Genomic DNA, 23,935 nt, shown 5'->3' with positions numbered 1-23,935 from the left:
TGATCATAAATCGTTTCTGATAACGTCACTTAAACTTCACCTTTCTCCTCTTGTCTTAACTTGTGACTTTGCGACCTTGTTACTACACAATCCTGAAAAATCCCAGGATACTCGTCCTTCAACACTTCAGTTGTCTGATTTTCCACTGGCCTTTCAACCACAATAGGCATCACTCTCACCTGTGATCCAGCTACATCAGAACCCAAGATAAACTGTATTCCTGGACAAGATAGTTTCGTTATTACTCCTACTACCACTTCACCACTCTTCACTGGACTTTCCAGCCTTCCCTTATATAATGGAACACTACTCTTCTCACCCTGAATTCCACATGTTACCACCTTTTCTGGCAACATTCTTCCCAAAATACCTAACTCCTGATCTTTCACCATTAAAGATTGACTAGCTCCCGTATCTCTTAAAATTGTGACTTCTTTACCTGCTCCTCCTGATACACATGAGTAAACTTTACCCACACAAGTAAATTCTTTAAAGCGATCTGGCACCTTCTTATCAATCACTTCTTGATCAAGCTGTACAATCTTTTGCACCTCCTTCGCTTCACTTGGACTTTCCTTTGCCACTTTAACAAACCCCACTGCCGTATCCTGTTTTACCACATCAGCCTTTCCAGTGCTTTTCTTCAACAACCAACACTGTGACTTTACATGGCCTAGTTTATTGCAGTGAAAACATTTGAAACTTTTCATTTCTTTTCCACCCTCCTATATTTCCTTTTTAATCTGAGGTAAACTCTCCTTATTATCTCCCATCAGATCACCTTTATCTTTACCACTTGAGTATTTCTCATGCCCCCAGTTTCTATCCCTCACAGCCTGAAACTGATGTCGGAAACCAAACTTCGATTTATAAACTAATTCATACTCATCTGCCATTTCTGCTGCTAACCTCGCAGTTTTAACCCTCTCCTCTTCCACATGAGTTCTCACTACATCAGGAATTGAATTTCTCCTCCAAAAGTATAATTTCTCTGAGAGCTTCATCCCTCTGGTCTATTTTCAAAGCCCCTATCCACCTGTCAAAATTACTATCTTTGATCCTTTCAAACTCCATGTATGTTTGACCAAATTATTTCCTTAAATTTCTAAACCTTTGTCTGTGGGCTTCAGGCACTAGTTTATATGCACCTAAGATGGATTTATTCACCTCCTCATATGTCCCAAATACCTCCTCCGATAGTGATGCAAACACTTCACTAGCTCTACCTACCAGCTTTGTTTGAATCTCTAATACCCACATGTCCTGTGGCCATTTCATTTGTTTAGCTACCTTCTCAAATGAAATGAAAAAGGCTTCTATCTCCTTCTCATCAAACCTTGGCAATGCTTGGACATATTTAAATGTAGCCCCACCAAGCCTTCGACTTTGACACTCTTTCTCACTATCCATACCACTATTCTCCAACTGTATGTTCCCCTTCACCTCCGCCAATTCAATCTGACTGTCAAGTTTCATGGCCATTTTCCGAAGTTCAAATTCTCTCTCTCGTTCTTTTTCCTCTCTCTCTTTCTCTCTCTTTTTTTTCCTCTCTCTCTTTCTCTCTCTCTCTTTCTTTTTCCCTGAACTGCTTCTCACTTTATCTTTCTTTTTGTTCTGCTAGGGCTATTCTTTTGTTTCCTTTTTTCTCTCTCTTTTTCTTCTTCCTTTCTATCTCTTTCGTATACAAGCCGCTTTTATTCTTTCTCTTGTTCCATTTTTTTATTTGTAACTGAATTTTTGCCATTTCCAATGAGTCAAACTGTATCTCACGCAAGTTTAAATGCTTAGCCACCACCATAATTACCTCATCTTTTAGCACCTTGGCAGGTAATGTTAAATGCAATGTATTTGCCAAATCTAACAGTCTGTTTTTAGTTTCTGTCCCTAAGGTACTGCGTGTGACTGTCTCCCCCCGCCCCCCCCCCCCCCTCTCCCGCCAAAAACGTCAAAGAATCTGAAAGAGCCATTGTCCACAACACACTCCCCCACTTAAAGTGAAATAGCACACCTGAAAAGCACCAACAATATGCTCACCCCTCACTATCTTTAAGTTTACTAAGCCAATCCAATAGATAGACTTTTATCCCCCTCGAGCCCCCAATTTATTATTGGCCAGGGTTTAGTGAACCCCAAAGTGTATCATGGAGTTCACCTGACCCACAACCTTTAATAGATTGTGGTATGGGGAGCACACGGCCCACTCTACAGGTGTGGTGCAGCCGACATCTAACGGTATTTTTAAAGCAAAACAATGTTTATTCTATGAACTCAGTTAACCTTTCTAAAATATACAGTGATAATCTTAGCAACCATCAATTCAAATGCACCCCCCCCCCAAAGAATATAACACTCTAATTAATCCTTAAACTTTCCTTTTAACATCCATCAAACAAAAAACATTTTAACAGAAGCACATCAGGTTTAAATTCTCTTCTGAAAGCAGTTACCACTCTGAATTCACCAAATGATCTAGAGATACTCTTTAGATTGCAGAGAGATCGAAATTACACCTTCTTTGTCTGGCTTCAGCTTCAACACTAAAACAAAATCAAAAACACAGACACACCCAAGCTTTTCCTCAAAGCGAAACTAAAAAGCAGAGCCAGAGTTCAGCTCCACCCACACTCTAACATCAGTGCAGTAACTTGAGCAGACAAACATTTCTTCAAGTGACATTCTCGTGACAAACCCAAGCCTCGCTATCTATCATCTTTTTAAAAAATATTTTCGGGATGTGGGAGACTCTGGCTGGGCCAGCATTTATTTGCCATTCCCAATTTCATTTGAGAAGGTGGTGGGGATCAATCTGAGGCGACATGACAGCAAGTTGGGCATTCATGGCAACATGGTGACATTTCACGATCCCCCTCGTTCCAGGCCCGCCATTGGCACTGACTCGAGTCGGTGCGAGAAGGTGGATTAAGTAGGAACAAACTGCCACTCTTTCTGGATTGAGCCAGGATGCATACTCGAGCCTCAGTCAAGGCTTATCCAATGTTGGCCAAGACCATCTCCTGCATGCGAGTAAAGATGTGCACTTTGATGTAAAAACCTCACCACTATTCTTCGAATCCCCCCTATTGTCGATAGAGCGCTGTAATTCTAAATGGTGGTCTAGGGATTCCCTTGCTTTCCCTGACTCCTAGGCAGACTTAGGTGGATGCCAATCAGGTCAAATTATTATTTCAAGTTATCCCCCGGTATAATCCATATCTTCCCAGCAGATGTTTTCTACTTACCACTCAGTCGCTTACACACGGATCCGGCTTGCTAAGCAGAGTAAAGTAAACTTTCGAATAATAACAATAACCACTCTTTTAGGTTATCCATTTAAACTTAACTTTATTTTCAAGTTAAAAAGATGAAAACTGCTTTTACAGAAAGGTAAAAAGATCTTTTCTTGTGCGGACCAGTTGTATGACTTTCAAGTCTACCTTGTCAATCGTTTTTCTTTAACTTTTGTCTTCTGTTCGCTTCTCTGAGTTCCGCTGTCTTCAGATGCTGCTTGTCCCATCGCGGAGGAAGATTCTCCTGCTGTGCTCAATTTTCAGAGTTTTTATAGCAATTTGTGCAGCCTGACATTCAGAAATGGCTCCCTTCTGCTGCTTGAGTCTGACAGTTGAAAGCTAGTTTCTATCGGTTAGAAGCGTGGCTCCTCGCAATAGCGCTGCTTCATTCCACCAGCTCGCCATTACTTACTTTGAACTTTTTCACTTTGCTTGACATGTAATAAATTTGTCTGTGTCTTCGTCAGTAACCTTTCAGATTTATGTCTTTTTTAATGATTTTTTAAGTCTCAACCCGGGGCATCTTTGGGTCAAGCTAATGTCATGTTCAGGTTACCCCCTTTGACTTTAACTTTATCTGGCTTGATTATCTTCTAAAATATTTTAGCATCAAAATGGTGTGTGTTATAGTATAACCATATCATCTTATGGGTTTCTTTATTTGTACTTGTCTCACCTTATTACTGGTGTCAGCAAGTTTTCACGCTTAAGTTGTCCCTTATTTTAAGCCTTAGATTCTGGCTGCTCTTCTTAATTGTTCAATAAAATAATTCATTGTTAAAGAATTGTGAAATACTGTTCCCTTTCATATAACTTAAGAATTTAAGTCGATCAAATGACTTTTTAACTTGTAAATCAGAATGAATTGTTCCGAGCTGTTTTCCTTCACGTCTGTGAAGCTGTCTGCATTTCAAAGACGCTGCTGCTGTTAACCCCTTGTGGGACTTCTCCCTTTCATTAAAACTGTCAGGCATTCTCAGTGTTACTTTCATGTTTCAAGTGTCATATTTTCCCCATTTTTCAGGACAACTCAGACCTGCCCCAACTCAGTAGGCGCTGCTGCCTTTGATTCTAACCACCGTGTCCTGCAAGTGAGATGGGTCTATAAATGTGGTGCACTATGCTTGAGTATCACTAAATTGATAGAGTATTTCGAGGAGGTCACAAAGATGATTGATGCAGGTCGGGCAGTGGCTGTTGTCTATATGCACTTCAGTAAGGCTATGATAAGGTCCCTCATGGCAGACTGGTATAAAAGGTGAAGTCACACGGGATCAGAGGTGAGCTGGCAAGGTGGATACAGAACTGGCTAGGTCTTAGAAGGCAGAGAGTAGCAATGGAAGGGTGCTTTTCTGATTGGAGGGCTGTGACTAGTGGTGTTCCGCAGGGATCAGTGCTGGGACCTTTGCTGTTCATAGTATATATAAATGATTTGGAGGAAAATGTAACTGGTCTGATTAGTAAGTTTGTGGATGACACAACGGTTGGTGGAATTACGGATAGTGATGAGGACTGTCAGAGGTTACAACAGGAATTAGATTTTTTGCAGACTTTGGCGGTGAGATGGCAGATGGAGTTTAATCTGGACAAATGTGAGGTAATGCATTTTGGAAAGTCTAATGCAGGTAGAGAATATACAGTGAATGGTTGAACCATCAAGAGTATTTACAGTCAGCGAGATCTTGGTGTACAGGTCCACAGGTCACTGAAAGGGACAACCCAGGTGGAGAAGGTAGTCATAAAGGCACACGGCATGCTTGACTTCATTTGCCGGGGCATTGAGTATGAAAATCGGCAAGTCATGTTGCAGCTCTATAGAACCTTAGTTAGGCCACACTTGGAGTATAGTGTTCAATTCTGGTCACCACACTACCAGAAGGGTGTGGAAGCTTTAGAGAGGGTGCAAAATAGGTTTACCAGGATGTTGCCTCGTATGGAGGGCATTAGCTATGAGGAGAGGTTGAATAACCTTGGTTTGTTCTCGCTGGGACAAAGGAGGTTAAGGGGCGACCTGATAGAGGTCTACAAAATTATGAGGGGCATAGACAGAGTGGATAGTCAGAGACTTTTTCCCAGGATAGAGGGGTCAATTACTAGGGAGCACAGGTTTAAGTTGCGAGGGGCAAGGTTTAGAGGAGATGTACGAGGTAAGTTTTTTATACAGAGGGTAGTGGGTGCCTAGAACTCGCTGCCGGAGGAGGTGGTGGAAGCAGGGACGATAGTGATATTTAAGGGGCATCTTGACAAATACATGAATAGGATGGGAATAGTGGGATACAGACCCGGAGGTGTAGTAGATTTTAGTTTAGAACACAGTCTTCCCACGGAGGTGTGCAGCTTGGTCGGCACGGGCTTGCTGGGCCGAAGGTCCTGTTCATGTGCTGTACTTTTCTTTGATCTTTGTTCTTGTTTGTGCTTCGGAATGTAGTTGATTAGCTTTCAGTGTGTACAAACTGTTGAATGTGAGTGTGAGTCTTGCAACAGAGTTTATTAAACATGTGGGGGCGAGGCAAAGCTTTGAGGGGCTGGTTTAGCACAGTGGGCTAAATAGCTGGCTTGTAATGCAGAATAATGCCAGCAGCGCGGGTTCAATATTTGTACCAGACTCCCTGAACAGGCACCGGAATGCGGCGACTAGGGGCTTTCACAGTTACTTCATTGAAGCCTACTTGTGACAATAAGCGATTGTTATTATATTATTATTATTATGTAAGTTATGAAGGTGTGGGTGAATGGAACAGTATGTGAGACTGGCTGTTCCTCTGTCAGAATATGGCATTTGAAGCTGCGCAGAGTGACTCTCCACTTAAGGGAATCAATTAACATTTTGCTGCACTTCATCCAGATTCTCAGAAGAAGCAGGTATAAACCAATCATCCCAGCGATCTGCTCTCACTCCCTTTGTAATGTTTGTCTCGAGAACTCCTCGTGCCCTCTAGGAAGAGGAAGTCACTCCTCCCGGAAACATTCACCAGCACAGCTTCCGGTGTTGCATGGAATGATCTCTGGTCTCTTGTGCTACTTCATCTAGTCTTTCCGGTCAAAAACGCTCCTTCAACAATTTCCAATACCGTCATGGGCCAAATGTACCCATCAATTAAGAGATTCAGTGTGACTTTAAATAGTACAGTCTCGCTTTAAGTGACGGTCGCTTTGCACGAACACAGTCTTCCCGCGGAGGTGTGCAGCCAATCAGCAAGGTGATTAGTGTTGGGTGCGCACCACCCTCTTTAAATTTCTCCTCCAAAGCTGACACAGTGGGTCACAGTGATGTCCTGGCAGCTTTAACCGCGGTTTCTTTTCTATAAAAGTTCAACCACTTCAAAGAACACTTCGACACTGAGATATTCCTGTGCATCCCCACCGACAGCCAGCGAGGCCACCGTTACAGTGCTCCAGCCCTCTGACTGAACCGATACCTCCTAACCTTCCTTAATGGGACGCCAGGTTTGGCGGCGACCAATCAGGGAGAACAACACCTCCAGGAATGTCAGGGCGTGTTGATGGCAAATGTGCAGTTTTGGCACCGAAATGAACCTGTTCCATGATTATTATTAAAAGGGACAAAATCCCGCCTCGCAATTCCCACGACGTTTTTCGGTCGCACGCATTTTCTCCCAATTATCGAGTCATGAAGTCATAGATGTTTACAGCACGGAAACAGGCCCTTCGGCCCAGCTGCTCCATGCCGCCCAGTTTCTATCACTAAGCTAGTCCCAGTTGCCCGCATTTGGCCCGTCTCCCTCTATACCGACCCTGCCCATGTTACTGTCTAACTGCTTTTTAAAGGGCAAAATTGTACCCGCCTCTACCTCTGCCTCTGGCAGCCCGTTCCAGATGCTCACCACCCTCTGTGTGAAGAAATTTCCCCCCTGGTCTCTTTTGTATCTCTCCCCTCTCACCTTAAACCTATGCCCTCTAGTTCTAGACTCATCTACCTTTGGGAAAATATGTTGACCATCTACCTTATCTATGCTCCTCATTGTTTTATAGACCTCTATCTATAAGGGCACCCCAAGCCTACTCCGCGCCAGGGAAAAAAGTCCCACCCTATCCCGTCTCTCTTTATACCTCAGACCATCAAGTCCTCATAGCATCCTGGTAAATCTCTTCTGCACTCTTTCTAGTTTAACAATATCCTTCCTATAATAGGCTGACCAGAACTGAACACAGTATCCCATGTGTGGTCTTACCAATGTCTTGTACACTTGATGTTTTCTTCCCGATTTCCTCGAGTTTGAACATTCTATTTAAACCACTGGCCGGTATTCAACATCTGTGCTATATCTGACGATTAGAAAAATAATTTGTATTTTATATACCGACCAGGATAGCTGTTACTCCAACTTTCGCGCCTCCACCCTCTTCACTCAGCCCCAATAGATGTCACCACCATTTCTGGTCTTTTGCGAATCTCCGATATTAATCGCTCCACATTAGCGGCCCTGGTTTCAATTTCCAAGACCTTAAACTCAGGAAATCCTACCGTAAACTCTGGGATTCCTACCGTAAACTCTGGAATTCCTACCGCAAACCTCTCAAACTCTTCACCACTTTCGCCTCCTTTCAAACATGCATGGGAACTCACGTCATTAAGCAAAACGTTGCTCAGCTACCCTGATATCATTTTCTGTGTCTCAGTGTCAAGTTGTGCTCGATACTGTTCCTTTCGAACTTTGCAATATTTAAGAAAGAAACATATTGAACATATTGTCCTCAGTTAATTAAAGGGGGAACACATCACGGCCAATATTGAAATGGACCCGAGAGCATGAGGGGTGCATATAACTCAACATACTTACAGGAGCTATACAGTATTATCATTTTACTCTTATTTTATATAATAATCATCTTGGATTTGAATCCTGATGATAGGCATTACATATCCTTGGTTATTGGTCAAAGCTGAAGATCTTTAGCTGGTACGATATTCCACGATATTCGGGAACTAGAAAAGCCTACATGGCCTGGTACTGTAGCAGCATATTATATGCATATTTGAATTAATCATCCCCATTCAGATCATGGCTTCTCGGGATTTTCAGACTCAATTCTTAACTAGAATACGGAATAGCTGTTGATTATCACCAGTAAAGGAAGGATGTGCAGGGCTACTGGGAGAAAACAGGTACTAAGTGAATTGCCCCTTCAAAGACCCAGCACAGATACGAGAAGTTGAATTAGCTCCTTCAGTTCTGTAACCTTTCTGCAATTTTGTAGTGCTTAGGATCTGTATCAGTTATGAATATCAAGGCAGTAGGCTGCTCATGATACTTGCAGGGCCGCTGGAGCTGGAGGTTAGATACCTCGCCAAGGCTGAGATTGAACCCAATATTGTACAGTTAATGTTGTTCAGATATAGTCTCTTCAACAAAGGTACACGGCGAGTCAATTTACAGGAACGTTCTTTATGTGAAAACCACTGCTGTGAAACTTCGAATGCCAATTATATTTCATTCCTTCAGCTAAACATTTAGAGAATATTACAATAATCCATTATTGCTACACGCTGTAGCATGTTAGTGACAGCATAAATCCATTGAAAAAGTTGTTTAAACTACATTTTGTTGCAACTATACCACATTAATTATTGTTTCTGTAAAGCTAACATTCTATGTCACTGACAGAAGCAAATGCATAACCATCCTCTAAAGTAGAATGGAACTGTCTGTCCGTGCTAAGGTTTGGAGCAATGCTGTTAACGTGAAATTACAGGCAACAGAATGTGTTTTAATGATATTGGAATGTTCAATAAAGTATTCAAATGTTCAGCCTTTTACAGATTTATGAAGGTAGTTTGGACATTACATGTTTTCTTGTGTTAGTCTCTGGTTTCAACAGTATAATGGTGCATTTAGGAATGAAAATACAGAGAAGCAAAGCAAAACTGGATGCCAGAATAGCAAATACTTCTACAGCTACAGTATATTTCCCAGGAGAGCTCACGTAGGCTGGAATGAATGCTATCCAAACGACACAGAAGATAAGCATGCTAAAGGTTATGCACTGGGCCTCGTTGAAATTATCGGGCAGTTTCCTGGCTCGAAATGCAAGAACAAAGCAAACACAGGACAGCAATGCAATATAACCCGACACGCAATAAAAGGCCGTCGTGGACCCCACATGACATTCCAAAATGATAATTTCCCTGTAATAGCTAGTGTTTTTCATTGGAAATGGTGGCGCTATACTTAGCCATATGGTGCATATGAAGCCTTGAATAAATGTGAGACCAAAGACGCCAAAGCGTTGTTGTGTAGGCCCAAACCGCCTCATTAGATTGTTGTTAGGAAGCGTCGCTGTAAAGGCCATCAGTACAAGAATGGTCTTTGTCAAAACACAAGAAATGCATAAGACAAAGGTTATGCCAAATGATACACGTTGTAACATACAGGACCAAAATGATGGTTGGCCAATAAAAGTAAGGGAACACAGGAAACAAAGGGTTAATGCGAAGAGAAGAAGGAAGCTGAGCTCGGAATTGTTAGCCTTCACAATGGGAGTCTCCTTGTACTGAAGGAAAACGCCAGCTGTTGCTATAGTGGCACAGATGCCACATAACGCGAGTGCCACTAATACGATTCCCAGGGTTTCTTCAAAAGAGAGAAACTCGATTTCTTTCGGGGAGCATTTGTCTTTGTTCGGGTTGGGCCAGTATTCCAGTGGACACGTAATGCAGTCTAAAGCATCTAGGATAAATCGTAGTAAACGAAGTTAAGCGATTTGAAGCATCCTAATGAGAGACTTAGAAAGGTAATGTTGAAATTTAAGGTTTGGCATACCTGTGGTGTTACTGATCTCACCGGCAGGGCATCCGATGCAGTCAAAGCAACAGACCGGCTGTCCCTTCCTGGAGACTTTCCGTGTGCCCGGGAGGCAGCTTTCGGAGCAAATTGCACGTGGAACCTGAAGAAAATGTGATAGCAACGTTTATATAATGTTACATGTAATATTGCACATCAAAGCGCAAAACACGATTTAAATATTTCTAATTTCAAGAACCGGTACGGGGAAAGTAGTGGTGCACGGGTCATCATCCGTCTTTTTTACAGTTTATCACAAGTGGAGTTTAGCAAAGGATTGAATATGCAAACGAAGAAAAACATGTTGCAAAGTTGAGACCTTTGCATCGAAAACTGAACTTTATATTGTGCAGTGTGCGGTGTGTATTTGAACATGACATTAAATGTACTGTTGTTATTATCACAAATGTTTTATATTTATCTTCACAGCTACAACACATTTAAGAAAATATTTCCGCAATTAGTAGTACGTTGCGATTTCTAATCATATAACAGAACTAACTGATAAATTTCCGAACGGCAGAAGACAAACTGAATAGAGAAGGCGTGGAATTCTAGATAACTCATTCACATGAGGGATGGATTGGTTAAGTGGCAGGAGGCAGGAAGTCGGAGTAAAAGAGTGTGTGCCAAAGTGGAAACATGGGACTTGTGGCATCGATCAGGCTCAGCAGCATCTCAGAAGGTTTATAAATCCCTAAAACGAACGAATAACGGGCCGTATATAAAAATTGGCCGATATCACTAGATTAACATAACGATAGCACAGTAATTAACAAAGAGAGAGCAAAAAGTTCCAAGGGGGCAGTGATAGATAAGGTTATTGGGCAAAGCAATATCAGATTGAGTGTGAAGCCAAAACGAAATGCGTGATCGTCCAATATGGACGTGGGAACGATAGATTAGAGAGCGTTTAATCGATAGAAAGACAGCAGGGGCAATGGGTGAACATGAACGCATGTGACTAGGTGTATAGGAATCCTTAAACACAGTAGACAGCTACAGAAATAACATTTAAAAGACTAATGTGACGTTGGAGTTTTCACGACTGGAATAGACATGGGGCACGTGACGGTATCTTGCTTCGAGCATTGATTCACCCCAGCACTTTATTCAACAAAAATACCGTGGTGTCCCTGAAAATAATCTCCAATAGGAGCAGAAACCGTGATAGCGTGGTGTAAAAGCATCAGGGTACCAGAATATATAAATAGAGGATTATACAGTATAAAACAAACGTCAACGTTGCAAATCACAAGGCTTCGCGGAAAGATGACAATGTTTTAGAAAGGGTACAGAGGACGTTTAACAGAATTTTATAGGAACATAGAACTTAGTTGTCGAGTGGTTAAAAATAATCATGGCCTTGGAAGAGTAAAGGTTAACCGATGAGCTAATAAAGGTTTTAAATGTGGGGGAGATTTTGATAGAATAGAAACAGTTATTTGCTATGGCGAGCGGACCAATAATCATATATCATAAATATAAAATCTCGCAAAATATCTCGAGCGGCGACCAGGATGAGTATCTACCACATAGTCTAAACCAGCACTGTGATTAGGAATCGCGCCTACACAAAGTGCGCCGGAAGTTTAGAACTTTCCTCCATAAGGGGAAATTGACGCTCGATCAACTGTTCATTTTAAATCTGAGATTGATAGGCAGCTGTTTTCCTAAAAGATTAAGGAATATGGGAGCACGGCGAGTAAATGGAGTTCCGCCGCAGATCCGCCATGATCACATTGAACGCTTGAGGAGATCAATGGCCTACTCCTTTTCGAAGTTCCATAAACAGTTTTCAAACTGATTTGGAGATGGTATTCAGCATGAGATAATTACAGGGTTAAGAATTAAAACGGGGGATTGAGTGCAGCACAAATGCTCTTCGGAAAACGTCGGTAGAGGCGATACCGACCGAATGGACTCCTACAGTACAAGATATTTCCTTAATTCTACAATGGGCACACCTTGTTTTTCCCGCCATTCCACACAATAGCTTTTTCATTTAGAACGATTGCCTGTCCGGAAGATGCGGAAGCATCGTAATAGCCAACATTCACAATCTCCGGGAAACCATTTGTATTGACTTGCCAGTTCATCAAGTCATAGATAGCCACTGGATCCCCGCTGGACTCAAAGTAGACCGTTTCCCCGGATGTAGTTGTAAAGTTAACTGCCTGCATATAATGAAGTAGCTGAAAAAGCGAAGGACGAGGATGGTTTAATTGAGAATGAGACACACATTTAGGTTTTGCTATATTACAATGTCAAAATACCCTTTCGGGCTTATCCTGGCAAGAATTTAAGACCGTTCAATTAATGGTACTAAAATAAAGTAAAGAGAATTGATAAACATGACCAAGACCACCAATCTTCACGCATCACTCGACTTACATTACTCGTATCGATTTGTCAAGTAGTTCAATCATTGTCAACGAAAGCGAAAAGAATGACAAACAGAATTAACGCCTACAAAGGCATCTTCTCCGACGTATCTGCATTCTTCATAGAATTACCTGAAACTCATCATGCTATATCAGGCCATTGGGCCCAACTGGTCCTTACTGGTGTCTATGTTCCATATGAGCATCCACCCACTCGAGTTGAACACACCTGAACACCAGTTTCTTCAATTCTATTCTCCTTTTGGTTGCCTATTTACATTCCCTTCAAATGCATAATGCAATTTACTTCCTCGTGGTAACGCAATTCACATTCTTATCACACTTTGGTTGAGACGGGTCTGCTGAATTTTAATGACTTCATTATTTCACCACTGATATTTTCTTACCACTCCCCAAGTAAAAGGGTTTTCGCTTGCATTTAACCCTTTTGTAATCATAGGGCCTGTTCCAAGCTCCCTCTTCCAATCTCCTCTTTTCTACAACACAGTCCCAACCTCGGCGGGCATCCACATGGGTTCTTGACATTGGCCCCTCTGGCTTTGAGAATGATTCGAACTACCCTCCATCGCGTCCGCTACTTAATATCAAGTTTGATTGAATTCACGGCACGAAATTGTAAGGTCGGCAGTTCCAGCCGTAAACAAATATTGCGGACATAATAGTCTTGGGTTTAGGAATAGTCCCGCATGGACGGGATGCCTCCATGTAGTAATAATAATAATAATAACCACTTATTGTCACAAGGGGGCTTCAATGAAGTTACTGTGAAAAGCCCCCAGTCGCCACATCCGGTGCCTGTTCGGGGAGACTGGAACAGGAATTGAACCCGTGCTGCTGGTCTTGTTCTGCATTACAAGCCCACTGTGCTAACCCAGCCCCTGTCGGGGACATTTCGGGTCCACTGGTGCAAGCTTTAAGTCATTGCACTAATCACGAAGATCAGAGACTCTCTTGTCTTAAACAAGACAGTAAAACATACTTAGAATGGAATGGAAATGCTCGATAATCTAGAAAAATCATATTTCCCTATTGTGGACATTGCTGAGTGCAGATTAACTGAATTGGGCTACATGATAATAAAATCGGTTGTTTTCTCTTGTGGGAGAGTCTCGCACCAGAGGGCACAATCTCAGAGTAAGGGTTCGCCCATTGAAGAGCGAGAGGAAGAGGAGTTTCTGCCCTCAGAGAGTAGGGAATCTGTGGAATTCATTACCGGCCAAGAGCTGTTGTGGGCATCTAAAATGGCCACCCACAAAGGATAATGGGAATTGTGGTCAAATTGGCACACAGAAAGTACACAGGAAAGTACACCCGCAAAGGAAAACCAGACCGAACTGAAACTTGCACCTGTTAAAGGTCAATCACCGATTTCCCCAGGACAATCGACTCAAATCAAGGAATTGCAACAGTAGCAGACTCGCCGGCGCCACTTCCTTTATTTGGAAAGGCATACGTACTTGGGTCTATGGTAACTAGGACCCGCCCAGCCATCGAGGTACCCGCCCCTAATTGGCCAGAATTGATTAGGGTGATCGAGACCCTATCAATCCATTGGATCCTGAGTTGACCCGCCCAATAGGGTGCAAAAAAGGAGAAGGATAAGAGGCACTGCACAACTAGTGATCAGTCTCTTTTGGGACTGGCCTGTGCCCACGCCAACTGCAGCATAACGATCAGCCAAGTTCAAGACCCACGATTGCGATCTGAGAGAGACGAGCTGCAGCTGAGACGAACCTGATGACTTCCAGCCGACACATGTGGGGATTCAGATAAAAGCCTTATCTACCTGCACAGAGCCGGTCACCCAGAAGTTAAGTAAAGGTCATCTTAGTTGATAGGTTTTGTTTAATGCACAGCTGCATATATCATTGCACATATAGATAAGTCTTGTGATTAATAATAAACTGTCTTTTGAACAAACAGACTGGTTGTGTGGTCATTTGGTCAATACAAGAAACATACTCGCAGCTTATAGCCTTATAGCTTTATGGTCTTATAGCCTTCAAAGAGTAATTCAGGGCATCAGAGAAGTTTCTTGAGAGCTTCTGACCAGTCTAGTAAGGGGATTTATCAATTAATGTGTTTTTTTTCTATACATTAGTACAAGTTTTAGATTTGCTTCTCCTACCTGCCAGGGTTCATAGGTAGAAATGTGCGCGCAAGTGCCATTTGTAAACGGACCTTTTCCATCTTTACAGGCAAGCAGGTCATGCACAGCGTGGGCGAAGACATAGACTGCTTTATAAACGTTGTAGGAACTCCCATCCATGCTTAGATCAGAATATGCATTGTTTACTCCGTGTAACGATTCATGACCTGTACACTGAGGAATTTCAGGAGCAGCATCTGACTCAAACCCGCTGTCCGACTGTAGGGTGCATTTGAATGTTGTTTCCCAAAATTCCGTCACAAAACTGTTGTCGGGCGCTGCAGATGGGTGAACCTGCAGAAGGAATTCTCGCAATCCTATCACTTCTGCCAAATGGATGGCAGGCCCTATTGTCCCAGTCAGGAAATTAGTACTTTCCTCTGCAGTAAGTAACTCTGCTGTCACCCAAGCCTCGCTTCCTATCCACTGTATGCCGCTCACGTTTTGACGTACAATTTCTCTTAACAAAATCCGCATTTCTCTTTTGGCTGAAAACACGACAACTACTTTTGTTGTCGACTTTTTGATAACCTGAACAATCTCTGCTACCTTCTCCCTCGGATCGGTGCGGGAAAAGGAGACCGAGAAAGCCAGGCAAATTCCCAGTTCTTCAATGTCTTCCAGAAAAGCTTCCATTCCAAAATTACCATAGTCATTGTTACTTCTAACGGTTCCGATCCATGTCCACCCAAACCTTTTCACAAGTTGGGCCAAAAGCTTGGACTGATAGTAATCACTTGGTATTGTCCTATAAAAGGCGGGGTACTCCTGTCTATTACTGAGACACGCACACGTGGAAAAGTAACTTATCTGTTGGGTAAGAATAATGTATATAAGCCACACATAATAGAAATCATAGTCAAAAAGAATAAAGGCGAAAAAATATAATACTACATGTAACTAAAATTATTAACTTTGTCATTTGATCAGTATCTTTTTGAACTTAATTGCATTGAAATTGCAAAGAAGTAAGTAACAATTAGATTTCTTGTTTGGTCCCATTACTTCATATAATCAATATATAGTGGAGAAAAATAAATATAAAATCATTCTATTATTTAAAACGTTCACTGCATGCAATATTACACACATGGCCTGTTGTGTTCTTGTTCTAACAGTAATATAATTCAATTAGACATTCTTGATACAATATAAGGTTGACCCAGAATAATCCCATTTAGCGCCTACCTTACCAAAGGCATTCCAAACGGACCGATTGTCCGCGCAATTGCGATGGATTGGGAGGATCCACCGCCCCCAATTATGGCCAAGACATTGGGAAGACCTTTACAATCATTGGCAGAAATCAACTCTTCCCTTCCATTGGCAAGAGTCAGAGCTGCCTGCGTAGCGGTTGTGGTTGAAGCACAATCATCAAGAATTTTGTAACCGATTGTAATATTCGGAAGTAGGGTACGGCTCCTATTTATTTCTTCTATGGCAAAGATCATAGTCTGCACAAGACGGTAAGATCTGAAATCAAAACTACAGAGTACAAAATGTAAGTTGATAGGCATCTACAATAGCTTTTGACATGTGCCTGATCTTAGGTGTAATCTACTCAGCAACCTTATTATATATGAGTTTGTTTGAAGCAAATTACAAAGGCTAGGTTGTTAACAATAAAATTATCCACTTTAGCAACTTTAGGTCACATGTGAATAGTGCAAAGTATACTTTATTATGCAAGTTAAAAGTAAAATCGTCAGAAAGATAGTCTTTCTTGAACGCTTCATGTCAAGATTATATATAAAACAATGACATTCGATAAATCTTCCACATTAGTAAAACGCAAAGGCGCAGGAATAAAAAATATGGCATATACTGTCAGATACGACACTCCTTCAGTCAGGGCATCTGTTACAGCCACTATTATTTCAATACATTCCTGGTATAAAAATTAAAACTTTTTCTGACTCACATTTTCCATTCAACGGTGTGCAGGTTCGCTGGGATTAAGGGGGTCACAGGGATAGGGTGGAAGAGTGGGCCTAGAAAGTTGCTCTTTCGGAGGTTCGGTGCAGATTCGATGTACCGAATGACCTCCTTCTGCAATGTAAGGATTCTCTGGTTCTACGGTTCTATAATTCTCCAAACTGAGAGTTTGTTTAGTTCTCTATTGTATGTTTTCCTCCATTTATTAATCTACTGTATTTTACTTTGTTGCCATGTGTTTTATTTTTCGACTTGAACACTGAAAATGAAAATCGCTTATTGTCACGAGTAGGCTTCAATGAAGTTACTGTGAAAAGCCCCTAGTCGCCACATTCCGGCGCATGTCCGGGGATCGAACCGTGCTGCTGGCCTGCGGGTTTGCTTTAAAAGCCAGCGATTTAGCTGAGTGAGCTAAACCAGCCCCTAAGTGAACTAAACCAGCCCCTAAGTGAACTAAACCAGCCCCTAAGTGAACTAAACCAGCCCCTGAACACATACGTAGAAACGGGTGTTTAGTCATAAAAGGTTTTTTCTCCATTATTTAAGTAACCCTTTTTGGTGGTGCTCTTTGCAATCATGTAAATGTTTCCCGCTTTGTTTAAACCTCTAGTTGTAAACCATAAATATCTACTCTATACATCAGAGTAGAACTCATTCTCCCGAGCAAATAGAAATTTGTTGAATTAACTGGCTTTTCTCTCTCAAAAAGTGCTTATTTCAATTTCATTTCAATTCTCCATTGTCTATCAAAGCTGCTAGTTTCTGTCAGTAAAATATATCTGATTTTTCCCTTCAAGCAATTTGCAAATGATCAACAAATTAGGTTTTGCTCTATGCGGAGACCCCTGCCACTCGATTCTGATTCTGTTATAATGCCTGCTGCCTTTCAATTCTTTCCTAGTTCTGAAGAAGAAACTTGCTATAAAGATAGACGTGAGTTTGTCTTCCAAAGATGCCGACTTTCTTGCATTTTTCCTTTATAGAGATAGAGTGGTAGACAGTTGGAGAGGTAGATAGATGAATACGTGTCTGAATATTTATATTCATCAACAGAAATATGCATTGCAGCTGACCGCCATAAATTCGTATAAGAAACTACCTAAGTGGACTTCAGAACGACTCTGTTTATAAAGAGGATAAAACGATACGTATAAATAGCTGATCACACCGGAGGCAAATACTGAAACAAAAAAAAACATTCTTGTCTGAACATGAAGCAAAATTATTAGCTGCTATAACCGTTCGTAAGAGGCCTTGTGGTGCAGTAGATAGAAGAGGTGCTGCTCAGCAGCTCTGGTTTGAAGCCTTACTCCTTGATGGCCAAGAAGTGTGCCTTCATAACGCTGGCAAACAAGTTGAGTGTCAAAATCTCGATCCTTCCAACATGTGCCAAAATGTTATTGCTATACAGGGAGTGCAGCGAAGGTTTACCAGACAGATTCTTGGGATGGCCGATCTGACGTATGAGAAGAGATTGAGTGGTTAGGATTGTATTCTCTGAAGTTTAGGAAAATGGAAGGGGTAGATATCATACAAACCTTAAACATTCTACCAGGACTGCACAGAGTAGATGCAGGAAAGGTATTCCCTATTGAAGGGAGCGGAGAGGAGTTCAGGACCAGGGACCACAGTCTAAGGAGGCAGACTGAGACGAGGTTCGAGTGGTGTAGTTGTGGAATTCTCTACCGCAGAAAATAGCTGAGTCCAAAACATTGGACTTCAAGAAGGAGTGAGATGTAGCACTTGGGGCAAAAATGATCAAAGGATATAAGGCAAAAGCTGGAACAAGCTATTGAGTTGTGTGATCAGCTACCATCATAATGAATGGCGGAGCAAGCTCGATAGATCGAATGGCCTACTGCTATTTTCTATGTTTCGAAAGTTGGTAAGTGGGGGAGGGAGGCTGGTTTCCTGGTCAGTCATGCAATGGAAATAAATTGGAATCTGTGCGGCCATTACACGTTACTCCAGGTTGAAACATGCATGTAAAAGTGTATGTTACCAGGGCAGTTCGGACTTATTGAGGGCTTGGTGCGGGAGGAGAGTTGGATTGGTGACAGCAGAATGGAATTTGATCCCATGGGTCGGATGTGGCCTGCCTCTTCACCCTACCTGTGATGGAGGTAGCGATGTTTTCATAGAGTTCACATAGAATTTACAGTGCAGAAGGAGGCCATTCGGTCCATCGAGTCTGCACCAGCCTTTGGAACGAGCACCCTACTTAACCCACACCTCCACCCTATCCCCGCAACCCAGTAACCCCACCTAACATTGTGTACACAAAGGGGAAATTTAGCATAGCCAATCCACCTAACCTGCAAATGTTTGGATTATGGGAGGAAATCGGGGCACCCGGAGGAAACCCAAGCAGACACGGGGAAAACGTGCAGACTCCACACAGTCACCCGAGGCTGGGTTTGAACCCGGGACCCTGGAGCTGTGAGGCAGCAGTGCTAACCACTGTGCCACTGTACCATGGTTTGGACCTGCCTTTGACCAGAGAAATGAAATATCATCATGTTTTTCATCTTTATATTCTAAGAGCGGTTCACAGAAATAAAAGCTGGACTTCTAATTTTGCGAAGCTGGATTGCAGATTACCCGGAAGTAATTTAATTTTCGGCATCCTCAGCATCTTGGTAGAAATCTATTATTAGATGACATAGTGAGCACTCCTGCAATTTGCCATTTACGTGAGCGCGCATTTTTATATTTCGTAATAAAAACAAACACGAAATGCTGCTGATAAGACGTGCAGCTGATAGCTTAGCCTACAGGGTGCATTATATTTTCTTATTTTATTTCCTGAAAGTACAAACCTTCTTTCCGTAACGTTCCAATTTCGACAAGAGCGCCCCAATACTTGTTACCAATGGCATTTTTTCATGTGGTTGCCAAGACATTGAATCTTACCAGGTTGCTGGAAGCATCACATCTAAGGGGAATCTCGTCCTCACCCTGCACCTACACAATGCAACATTTCTCTCAAGGAGACCCCTCAATATCTATCAATGGGAGTAACTGTGGCCCGTTCTGCATTCCCACCTCAGCGACCGTGGTTTTAATTATAATGTTGTGGACGACATTCTTCTTACAATCATCAAACCCAACTCAAAGCTTTTAGACCTGGTTTCAAAGCATATTCGGGGCGTTGTTACAAAATCAAGAGAAATGAAACTAGGTGAAGAAATACTTTGAAATAAGACCTAAAGACAGGAAATGCTGGGAAAACTCAGCAGGTCAGGCAGGATCTGTGGAGAGGGAAAGACAAACTTTTCAAATCGGTGACCCAAAGAGGTTTCTGATTTTCAAATCCGTAGTGTACTACTCTTCTTTAAAAATAAGCTTTTTGATTCTGGACTTTACAGTCAAGTAAAGTTTATACTATGCAATGACCACCATCTGATTGAATACTCGCCAATGGCTTGGATGAATGCAACTCCAGCAACACTCAAGAGCCTCAACACCATCGGTACAAAAAAGCCCGCCTATTAATTCTTCACCCACCGCCTTAAACATCCAGTCCCTCCGCTGCGTGCGCTATGAAAGAGAATGTACCATCTACAAATGAAACTCCAGAATCTCACCAAGCTTCCTTTGACAGGACTTTCCATACACGCGGCCTCGACAACTTACAAGCAAAGTAGGTGCAAGGGAACGCCACAACCTCCAAGCTCCCCTCCAAGTTACACACCATCCGCACTGTCGCGATTCCCAAAACACTGGAACTCCCTCTGAGACATCACTGTGGCTGTATCTACACCAGGCGGACTGCAGCACTTCAAGAGGGCGGCTCATCACCACCATCTCAAGGATAATTGGGGATGGGTAATAAATGCTGGTCTAGCCAGTGACGCTGCAATACTTCAAATTGATTAAAAACTGACAGTAGCAATCTAAAGGTACATGATTTTGATCAACACCATAGAAAACCATACATGTATCAGCAAACACAGTCACATGCTGGACAGGGGAACTAACCCTTTGCACCGTGGTTGCTCTGGAGACTGTTTGAAGCGGTCAATACGTTCAAGCCTGTGTGAATGAACATGGAACATTCCGCCAAGGATGACATCTCCGTTTTCACTGATACCTGGCAAGTCAACGTTTCCCTGGAGCTGGCAGTCTGGCTGGCTAACTGCAGCTCCGGCAACAGCAAATAGGAAGCCAAGCGAAATATGATGCATCACGATGCTTTCTAACGGGTAACGTTCAGATCTCCGCAGCATGGAAGTCTTCTTCGAATGAGGAATGGTTGTGCCTTTATACAGTTTTCGGTTTGCCGGTGAGATTTCTGGGTGATAGGTCGCACATCAAACAAAAGGAATGTAAACAATAGTTCATGGATAAAAGTCCCTCTGGGGAATAATGCCTCATTTATTTTTCCATTTGATCTGAGGAAAGCAAAATAGAACTCTTGACTTTTGGCACGTTGCCAGCGATGTCTAATGTAATACTAAATTTTAAACTTGCATATATATATTTTCCCTGATTGATTCTCCTTAGGTATGTCTATCAATTGTTCCTGCTAACTTTTTATGGCATCAAATGATTTTGCCTAGAAACAAATCGCCCAAATAAAAAGTCAATACTTAGACAATTCATGCCTAAATGTGCAAGGGTCGCCGAACTAACAAACTTATTTGAATGTTTTGATCTGTGTTAGGGTAAACCAGCTGAAATTGATTGACAATCAGCACAAACCTTTAAGTGATATGTGAAATCTAATAAGTAAATTTAGCGGGAACGAGGAATCTGGATGAGGAATGTCCTTTTATATAGGTTCGATCAGAAAGGGGAACAACACCCATAAAGTAGTTATAGAAAGTGTTGGATCTTAGCTGATAGCTGCGGGTTTGTATGTGCTTATTTCTTACACATAATGGTTGACTGTCCGTCGATCAGAGGAGATGATAAAGCCAGACTTTGCCTATCCAGTGGCGATACCTGATCAATTGGAAGAGAAGGAAAGTTCTCCTCTTTGTCCTGCCGAACATTTACTCCGCAAGCAACGCAAAAGAACAGATCGCCTGGCCATTGTCCCATCAGTTTAGATTGTGGACCTTGCTCAATAAAACTGCCACTTTTCTACTTTACAATAGATCAACAACTTCAGCAGCTGTAGTGTGCTTTGGGTCCCGCTGCAGACATGAAATAATAATAATAAGGATATAGTCAAAAGAACAGCAATTTTATCAGAAATGTCCTTCTTTCCACTTTCCCAAGCATAATGTCCTTTATGTGTGTACTTTGCTCTCCAGTAATCTGCTGCGGATCTAGGGCAGTCCCTTCGAGTCCAGGAGGACTTGCTTCCACTCCGGGGAGATGGGTTCTGCGGCGGCTGAATAGTTCAATCCTGGGTCTGCAGACTCTGCCACAGGTTTAGCAGGTGGTGTTTGATGAGATGGGTGGTGGGAGACTCTAGATTCTGCGCTCTCTATCTGCTGTTTATGTTTAGCCTCCGCGTGCTCCATCCTGTGACGCTCGAAACGATTGGCGCCTTCGCGGATGCCTCTTCTCAAATTTGTGCATTCTAAGGCAAGCAATTCTCACGTGTCGTTGGGGATGGTGCATTTATTTAGAAAGGCTTTCAGAGTGTCCTTGTCGAGTTTCCTCTGCCCTCCTCGTGATCGCTTGCCATTTCGGAGCTCGGAGTAGAGCATTTCTTTCAAGAGTCTTGCATTGGGCATGTGATCAAATTGACCCGTTTATTGCAGCTGGTCACGCACGACCAGTGCCTCCATACTGGATATTGGCATGGGGAGGATGCTCCCGTCGGTACACCTATCCTGCCAGTGGATTTTGCAGGATTTTGAGGAGGAAGCATTGGTGGTATCTTTCCAGTGATTTGAGGTGACCACTGTACATTGTCCATGTTTCTGATGTTTACAGAAGTAAGAGGATAACGGCTGCTCTTTAGGCATGAGCTCTGTGCTGTGTTTGAGGTCTTGGTCGTCAAACATTCTATTCCTCAGGCATCCGATCATGCATTGGTGGATTGGGGTCGTTGCTCGATTTCATCATTGATGTCTTGTTGTGCCGAGACGAGGCTCCCAAGGTATGGGACATGATGCACATTGTCCAGAAGCTCACTGTGGCCCTTAATGGTTAGGGATTCGTTTTGTGTGGCAGGGGACGGCTGGTAGTGAACCTTATGTTTTCTGGGGTGGCACAGTGGCACAGTGGTTAGACCTGCTGCCTCACAGCACCAGGGACCCAGGTTCAATTCCAGCCTTGGGTACCTGTCTGTCTGGAGTTTGTGCTTTCTCTCCGTGTCTTCCTGGGTTTCCACTGGGTGCTCCAGTTTCCTCCCATAGTCGAAGGTTGTGCAGGTTAGATGGACTGGCCATGCTAAATTTCCCCCCAGGGTCCAAAAGGTTAGCTAGGATTAGTAGGTTACAGGAATAGGAAGGGTACCTTTTCCAAGGGTCGGTGCAGACTCGATGGGCCAGTTGCCTATTTCTACCCTGTAGAGATTCTATAATTCTATTTTTAGTGAGGCCCATTCTGCCATATGCCTCGGTTTACTCACACACTGGCATCATTTGCGGACTGCAAAACTAAAGAGTTGGTCATTGACTTCAGAAAGAAAATTACGGTACACATCCCTGTTAGCATCAATGGGTCCGAGGTGAAGTTGGTTAACATCCTCAAATTCCTAGGGGTACACAACTCCAAAACTATGTCCTGCTCCACCCACTTCGACGCTACCACCAAGAAAGCACAACAGCGCCTATATTTCCTCAGGAAACTAAAGAAATTCAGCATGTCCACATTAACTCTTACCAACTTTTACAGATGCACCATGGAAAGTATCCTCTCTGGATGCATCACAGCCTGGCATGGCAACTGCTCGGCCCAAGACCGCAAGAAACTTCAGAGAGTCGTGAACACAGCCCAGTTCATCACACAAACCTGTCTCCCACCCATTGACTCCATTTACACGTCCCGCTGCCTGGGGAAAGCGGACAGCATAATCAAAGACCCCTCCCACCCGGCTTACTCACTCTTCCAACTTCTTCCATCGGGCAGGAGATATAGAAGTCTGAGAACACGCACGAACAGTCTCAAAAACAGCTTCTTCCCCGCTGTTACCAGACTCCTAAATGACCCTCTTATGGACTGACCTGATTAACATTTCATACCTGTATACATCACCCAGTGCCAATGTCTATGTAGTTACATTGTGTATATTGTGTTGCCCTATTATGTCTTTACTTTTATTTTATATTCATTTCATGTACTTAATTATCTGTTGAGCTGCTCGCAGAACAATACTTGTCAATGTATCATGGTACACGTGACAATAAACAAAGCCAATCCAATGCCAGTATATCTTTCCTTAGATAAAGGGAC

At 42.7% G+C, this 23,935-nt stretch overlaps 1 protein-coding gene across 1 annotated transcript; it reads right to left on the bottom strand.

Moving 5' to 3' along the window:
- Positions 1-9,071: 9,071 nt before the first annotated feature.
- On the bottom strand, positions 9,072-16,122 carry LOC119975994 (extracellular calcium-sensing receptor-like). The gene is made up of 5 exons (XM_038816008.1): positions 15,838-16,122; positions 14,624-15,454; positions 12,058-12,285; positions 10,070-10,193; positions 9,072-9,976 (listed from the first exon to the last, which is right to left on the bottom strand). Exons 1-5 carry the CDS (start codon positions 16,093-16,095, stop codon positions 9,072-9,074), a joined length of 2,346 nt encoding a protein of 781 aa, XP_038671936.1. The 5' UTR covers positions 16,096-16,122.
- Positions 16,123-23,935: the final 7,813 nt, after the last annotated feature.

Source organism: Scyliorhinus canicula, chromosome 13, assembly GCF_902713615.1.
Source record: "Scyliorhinus canicula chromosome 13, sScyCan1.1, whole genome shotgun sequence".
In the NCBI taxonomy this organism is placed as follows: Eukaryota; Metazoa; Chordata; class Chondrichthyes; order Carcharhiniformes; family Scyliorhinidae; genus Scyliorhinus; species Scyliorhinus canicula.
Note: the sequence above shows the minus strand (reverse complement) of the source record. Positions and strands in the feature narration are given on the sequence as shown.

Bases quoted from the DNA above. Each gene is read 5' to 3' on its own strand.
- LOC119975994 (XM_038816008.1), bottom strand. From the start codon at position 16,095: ATGATCTTTGCCATAGAAGAAATAAATAGGAGCCGTACCCTACTTCCG. The intron at 12,286-14,623 runs GTAGGAGAAGCA...TCGCTTTTTCAG, and splicing joins CTACCTATGAACCCTGGCAG to CTACTTCATTATATGCAGGC. The intron at 9,977-10,069 runs GTATGCCAAACC...GATTTATCCTAG, and splicing joins TGAGATCAGTAACACCACAG to ATGCTTTAGACTGCATTACG.